The following is a 6,474-nucleotide window of genomic DNA, read 5'->3' as shown; positions in this document are numbered from 1 at the left end:
GGGAAATATAAAAAGTCATAATAAATGAAGATAAATTGTGTTATGAATTCAAACTTTTTATTAAAACATCACATTTTAAACATTTTCAGAGATTCCGTATTTACACCCAGTCCGTCCGACAGCTTCACAAACATACGAAAGACAATCAGAAATATTCTCTCTTCCACACCGGCAGCTCCTGGAAATACACCTCGTCTGGGTTTTCATCGCCTACACAAGGAAAGGAAAGTCTTGAGTCATACACAGACCAGACGTGTTAAGGGAACAAACCATTTAAAATTAATTCTGCAAATGACCCACTGAAAACATCTTCCTATGTCCAAAGTCACTATTTAAACTAATGATGCATCAGGTCAACATCAATATCGACTGATATCGGCCGTGTTGACAGACACGAACCAATGTCTGTAGTCGATGTTTATCTGTTGTGCCAAATCAATTTAATGCTGACATCTAGCACACCTAACTACTGATTCAGAGAGGAGTAGTTTTTATCGGGCTGATGAAGTCACCTGCTGGACAAACTCTGACTTATTTTCATCGTCAAACATGAGCGAAAATGTTGCAAACATCGGCCCTGATTGTCCCGGTCGCTGCATCTCTGATTTATAATACTAACCGAATGAAATGAGCTATACTAAAATAAAATATACTGGCCACGCCCCTGGATGCATGACGATCAAACCTTCCTTAAATAAATCATAAATGTGATTAAAATTTAACCATGTGTCTCTTTTCCTTTTTTAGCTCCATTATCTCCAGGGCCTTCATGACCCTGAGGAACGCCAGAAGCCGAAACGTCTTGGTCTAAAACAAAAAGTTAATAAAATTGATCTTCATACTACAAGTGCTGCTGCAGCTTTTTGCTGAAACCTTTCTCTCTTCATGCACCTCCATGGTTGGTGAAGAAAACCCGACTGTTCATCTCCAGAGTTTCTTTATCTCCGCCTGATTTTCTGAATTCTAACCTCAGCAGCTGTAATGATAATGTTTCTCAGCACTTAATTTCATGTTAATAATGAATAAATAAAGGTAGGAAGGTGCAGGCGTGGCCCTCACCTCCCTCTTTGGCCTGCTGCAGGAAGTTGAGCAGGACGGTGGCTGCCTGATCCACGCTCAGCTTCTCCGTGTTCTGACTGCGCGTCTCTAAGAGAGACAAAAACACGCGTTATAAAGAACAGTTTATCTTTGACAAACAGCAAACACACAGACGATCTCTGCAGGTAAAAACTAAACAAACACAGGTCGCCAATGACAGATGATACAGACATCAAATCAATTATTTCTGCAGTTAATAAAATGATAAATGGACTTGAACTTTTTTAGTCTTCTGACTCCTCAAAGCTCTTTTACACCGCAGGTCACACTGACACATTCACACACTGATGGTAGAGGCTGCTGAGCAAAGAGTCCATCAGTATTAACTTATCCATTCACACGCTGCCGACCAAGCAGAGGGAGCAACTTGGGGTTAAGTGTTTTTTTCAAGGACACATCGGACTTGTAGCTGCAGGAGCTGGGGATCGAACCCCTGACTTTCCGGTTGAGCGACGACCGACTGAGCCACAGCCGCCCCAACAAAACCCCCACACAGATCATCTCTGACAAGGAGCAATGATCGAACACATAGGATCATTTCTCCTCGTGGGACAGAAATCAAACATGGAAGAATGCAGATTACAGTTTGAGAACAGATGAAATAAACACACCCAACAAAGATCGTCTCCTGTGGGCAACAAATGGCAAACTCAAAATGACTTGAGAAGACGAACAGTACTTCTTAAAATATGCAAATGAACTTGTTTTGAAATGTTTGTTGTACCTAAGTGTAACGTGTCGTAGACGTCTCCTTCCTTTCTGTCCTCTGAGATGAACCTGCGCCCCTCTGGAACAAGACAGAACAGAAAATCACAGGTCTCTTTGAGGGGAGTTTATGTTTCCTGAAACGTCTTTAAACACCTGAGAGCGACATTTAGAAAACAAACATTTCAGAAAGTAGAACTTCATCTGTTTCTTTTTTAACAAGACTTTAGAAGCTTCTTAAACTGTGAGAAACATAAAATCATCACGGCCAAGAGATTCTAGGCGGCTGGAAAAGCACAAAGTGGTAATAAATATTTATAACAGAATGTGCAGTTGTTCTTTTCACAGCTAAATAAATTAAGTTTCTCTTTTTGTAGTTTGAACAACATGGAGATCCAAAGGTAGCTCAACTTAAAAGACAATAAAAACATGATTAATTAAATCTGCAGCATGCACAGTACTTTAAGATTTTAATGTTTCATCTGAAGGTTGATTTGAACTCTGCCTGATTTGACAAAGACTGCCTCCTCTCATGCATGCAGCATTTTATTCAAAATGTGTTTCTTTCTCTGTTAATCTAAACACTTTCTCTCCCTTTTTGCGCAGAGAGACGATGAGCAGGTGAGTCAGGTGAGTACTTACGAGTGCCCTTCAGGTAGAGCATCGCCTGAGGGGTCCAGTTCCTCCGCTGGAAAGAACTCTTAAATAAAGAAACAAAGGAAGTTATAAAAAGCAACTTCTTTTCAAACTGACACAAATCTTTTTTCTGCAGGCATTGTGGGAAAACTTCAGAGTTAAAGACGAACAGAGAACCAAACCAATCCGCTGTACCTTCGGTGCGCTCCACGACTGAGAGATAAACGAGGCCAGCAGCAAAAGGGTGAGTACATAAGTGATTGTGATCGTCCTCAAACCCTGTGAGGGCAAAACACAAACTTTTTTAATTCACAACTTTTAATCCTTTAGCATTATTTTTTAGAGAAAGACTCAGTCTGACACCTGCGTTTCCGTGCGTAATTACGCGCAGGGTGTGCGCCTCGTGACGCTTTACACTGAACCTTAGATTCCTGGTGAAGCCCCGTAACTTCTATGCAAAGTTTATTAATATTTTACATGCAGAAGAGATTAACCATGATTAGGAAATACATGTTTTATCAGCAGGTGGATTCTGGGTAAAGCCAGGAAAAAGATGAATGCACTTTGAAGAAGTGGCAAAAATGTGATTTAGTTTAGTTGTTTTAATTTATAATCGCATTTTCTTTCATACTTTTCGACAGTTTCCTATTCTATATTAAATATAATATTAATATATTATATTAATATTATATTTATTATTAATATTTAATTATATTAAATTTATGGAAAATAAAAACAAGAAGAGCAAACCTAGGTAACAGAGAATCAAACCGTTTCAGTTCGAAGATTTTCGCACCAGGAACCCAAAACTTTCCGCGCCTTGTTCTTACCTTCATGTTGTCAGAGAGGCTGAGACTTCAGGTGTCCTGCAGGGAGGATGAGGCAGTGAAAACATTCCGGCTGTGAGCCCTCCTCCTGTATTTATATCCTCCGGGGCGGGGGTCCCTATGGGCGCGCGCGCTCCTGCAGCCATAGGTCACGCCAATATAATGAATCGGAGGCGAGTTGAAAAAAATATGAATGAACGGAGTCACGGATCGATCCTGCTCCATTCACTGAGCAGCAGAGTGAACTGTAAATATTTCTGAATTAAAACAGCTGCCATACGCGCGCGCTCTGCTCCGTGGTGGAGTTTAATAACTCATAATGGAGCTGCAGGCCGCGCGGGTGAAATGTGGTCCGGCTGAGGGTGATACTGTGGGGAACCTGTGCTCAACGTCCCCCCCCCCCCCCCCCCCTCTGTGGGGTTATTGATATGTTTGCACCGTGCTCAGTGGAGCAGAACGCGGAGAGATGAGAGCTGGATTTTATGAATCAAAAGGCCACACTTCGAATAATGAATGGAGCTGCAGGGAAATCATTAACCAACAGAGCAGCTGCAGACTGTGAGGGAGGCTGATGGAGGATTATCAGACATACTGAGGTCACTGGTCCTGTTCCTGAACCAAAGTTATCAGTGCCGGATCTAATGTCTTTAGGGGCCCTAGACAAAAATCCAGGGGGGGGGGGGGGGGGGGGGGGCAACAAGCGGCGTTCACCACCATTATGTTATACAAAGTAGTATTAGTAGTAAACATTTAGTTTTTGTTTATTTGACAGATTCCTTTTTTCTTAGAGTTGTAGAACTCGAAATCGGTCTTGGTCTCTAGATCGGTCACTTTTTCTCTCGTCTCAGAATTGAAAGCATGTTTACTCGGTCCCGTCATGACCACCACTGATCGGCTATATTTCCATGTCATTACTCTAATTAGAAAAAAATGTCTCTTTCTAAAAAAAAACAAATAACTTCAAATCATTTGTAGTTTGATTTTTTCCCCCGGTTAAGACCACAACCTTCCCGGTGTTACGGTCTAAGTGAGGGACACGCCCCCTGCACACAAGATGAAGATTCTTTCTGTGATATTTATGGTCTTGGTCTTGACTTGGTCTCGGTGCACTCTGGTCTCGGGTACGTCTTGGTCTCGGTTAGTGTGGTTTTGACTTCAACACTCATTTACGTATTTCAAAGTTATGAACAATAATTCCTAAATTCTCTACTTCAATCAGGAGAGACGAGTAAATTCAATAAATCATCTCAAGTCAAAATCCCATATCTGCTTACAAAAACGCTACAAGGGAGCGCCGATAGCCTCACTGTTATGACGCGTGCCCCATGTCCAGGGTCTATGGTCCTCGTGGCAGTGGCTTTGGGTCGACCTCTGACCTTTGCTGCATGTCTCAATGATCTCGATGGACGTGCTCCAGGCCTGAAGGTTATCATATCTATATATAAATAAATATATAATCTAATATGTGGAAGCGGAAAAATGTGATTTAGAGTCAAAGACAGGCGAGGAATAAAGAAGCAGACACATTGAGGAGTGCAGATACAAAGCTTGATTCCAAAGTATATTTACAAAAGTGCCGTACAAGAAAAAACACACGTCGTCATTTCACAGGTAACGTCAGTTTCTGGATGCTCCGAGCAGAGCAACAAAAAACACCCACAGCTGGAGAAACATGAAGACAAATCTGAAGATTTGAAGCTGAACAGATGTTTAAGGACACTGGATGAATGCAGACAGAGAGGAGACGCTCGAAGAGGGAGAAAGAAGAGAAGAGAAGCTGCTTCCCCATTAAGTGTTGAGGAGCGTTCGTCCTCCGGTTCAAGAAGAGTCCGTTTATTCATTTCATCTTTAAATATAAAATGTTGTGATGTTGGATGTCCGTACTAAACCAGCTGCTCTGAACGAGACGTTGCCAGAACCCGACGTCAGGTTCTGTCGACGTATCAGAGCAAAGTTGTAGGACACGCCCACCCGGGCAGCTCACTCAAAATGTCCCTGTGACTGCAAACAGAGGAAGAGTGGGCACTAAGGAGGCGGGGCCTTAAAGAGACAGCAGCTGAAATGAAGCGTTTCGGGCAGAGGCGGAAATGAGGGATTTTACTGTCGCTAGTATCAAATCAATCAGGAGGTTTCTGAGCTACACGTCTCATAACGCTGCTCAACTCCTTAAACTAAAACAGTTAGCTGACTGTTAAAACGTGAAATGACGTCTGAAATCTTCACTTTTCTTGACGTGAGAAACGTTTCACAACAATTAAACTTCTATGAATCAAAAAACAGTAACAGTGAGAGTCGTCCCTCTCCTCCGTTATAAAGGTCAGCGAAGGCCGTTGCAACACAAGAATTTGAAACCTTCATGCAATGCTAGTAAAAATCAAACCATACCTTATTTTCTAAACATAATTATTTCGGGCTATTTGCGCTTCGATAGCTGAAGTGAGACGGGTAACATTGGGAGGAGAGAGCAGGCGACGGTGTGCAGCGTAGGGGCCGAGGCCGGACTCGAACCCGCGGCTGCTGCCAAGAGGACCACAGCCTCTGTACGCAGGGCGCACACCCCAACCGCCAGGCTATAACCATATCTTGATCTATTCTGATACCGCAGCAACAAAAATACTGCAGACAACACACGGCCTGAATTGTACAAATACGTTGGCTACGTTTCTGTTTGCTAGAGTTCTCTCCTACACGCCTGTGTTATGAAATAGACGCAGCTTTTCTAAAGCTTTGGTACATTTGGCTTCAGTCGATCATTCAGAGAGCAGAGGTCATATTGTCTTGAAACCCGCTGTCTTGAAAAGCAATCGTAAATTTCAAAGACTTCAGAGGAGAAGAAAAAGCTTTTTTGGGATTCAGGGGAATTCCTTTTTTGCTGCAATACAAAAAGTGGCCACTGGCTGAGAGGTGGCGCTGTAGTCCGGTATTAATGCTAGTTGCCCGTTAGCTCTATGGTGCGTTCCATTTACCTCGGAGCTAGGAGCTGGGAGTGACGTCACACCCGAGTTGACCACGTTCCAGAGAAGAGTTGGAAACAAGCCGGACGACCAACGTGGACGCCGCCAGGAGCACCTCTGTTGGGTTAGCGAATACCTGACAAGAACATCACGCGACTTGATAGTTTATGAGTGAAAATAACTTGACAACACGTCCACAGGACTGATTAAGGCCCCGTGTCCACCTGGTGTTTTTTTCCGGACAGTAACACTCA

At 42.9% G+C, this 6,474-nt stretch overlaps 2 protein-coding genes and 1 long non-coding RNA gene across 4 annotated transcripts in view; all 3 read right to left on the bottom strand.

Moving 5' to 3' along the window:
• The window catches only part of LOC132956491 (uncharacterized), an 89,673-nt gene that overhangs the window by 43,182 nt on the left and 40,017 nt on the right, over positions 1-6,474 (bottom strand). The gene's annotated exons all lie outside the window — the stretch shown is intronic.
• Positions 36-3,603, bottom strand: spx (spexin hormone). The gene is made up of 6 exons (XM_061029985.1): positions 3,270-3,603; positions 2,635-2,718; positions 2,446-2,503; positions 1,823-1,885; positions 1,060-1,146; positions 36-210 (listed from the first exon to the last, which is right to left on the bottom strand). The coding sequence occupies exons 1-6, from the start codon at positions 3,273-3,275 to the stop codon at positions 146-148; spliced, it is 363 nt and encodes a 120-aa protein (XP_060885968.1). The 5' UTR covers positions 3,276-3,603; the 3' UTR covers positions 36-145.
• The window catches only part of golt1ba (golgi transport 1Ba), a 7,910-nt gene continuing 6,236 nt past the window's right edge, over positions 4,801-6,474 (bottom strand). For both annotated transcript variants that reach the window (XM_061029983.1, XM_061029982.1), the window contains one exon: positions 4,801-6,474. This exon is cut by the window's right edge and continues 844 nt beyond it. The gene's annotated coding sequence lies outside the window, so the exon portion shown is untranslated.

Source organism: Labrus mixtus, chromosome 22 (genome assembly GCF_963584025.1).
Source record: "Labrus mixtus chromosome 22, fLabMix1.1, whole genome shotgun sequence".
Taxonomy (NCBI): Eukaryota; Metazoa; Chordata; class Actinopteri; order Labriformes; family Labridae; genus Labrus; species Labrus mixtus.
The sequence above is the reverse complement of the archived record's forward strand: the minus strand, read 5'-3'. Positions and strand labels throughout refer to the sequence as shown.

What these genes read in the sequence shown, in the direction of transcription:
- spx (XM_061029985.1), bottom strand. An exon ending in AGTCGTGGAGCGCACCGAAG is followed by an intron (nt 2,504 to 2,634) that starts GTACAGCGGATT and finishes TCTTTATTTAAG; the next exon opens with AGTTCTTTCCAGCGGAGGAA. An exon ending in CTACGACACGTTACACTTAG is followed by an intron (nt 1,147 to 1,822) that starts GTACAACAAACA and finishes TGTCTCTCTTAG; the next exon opens with AGACGCGCAGTCAGAACACG.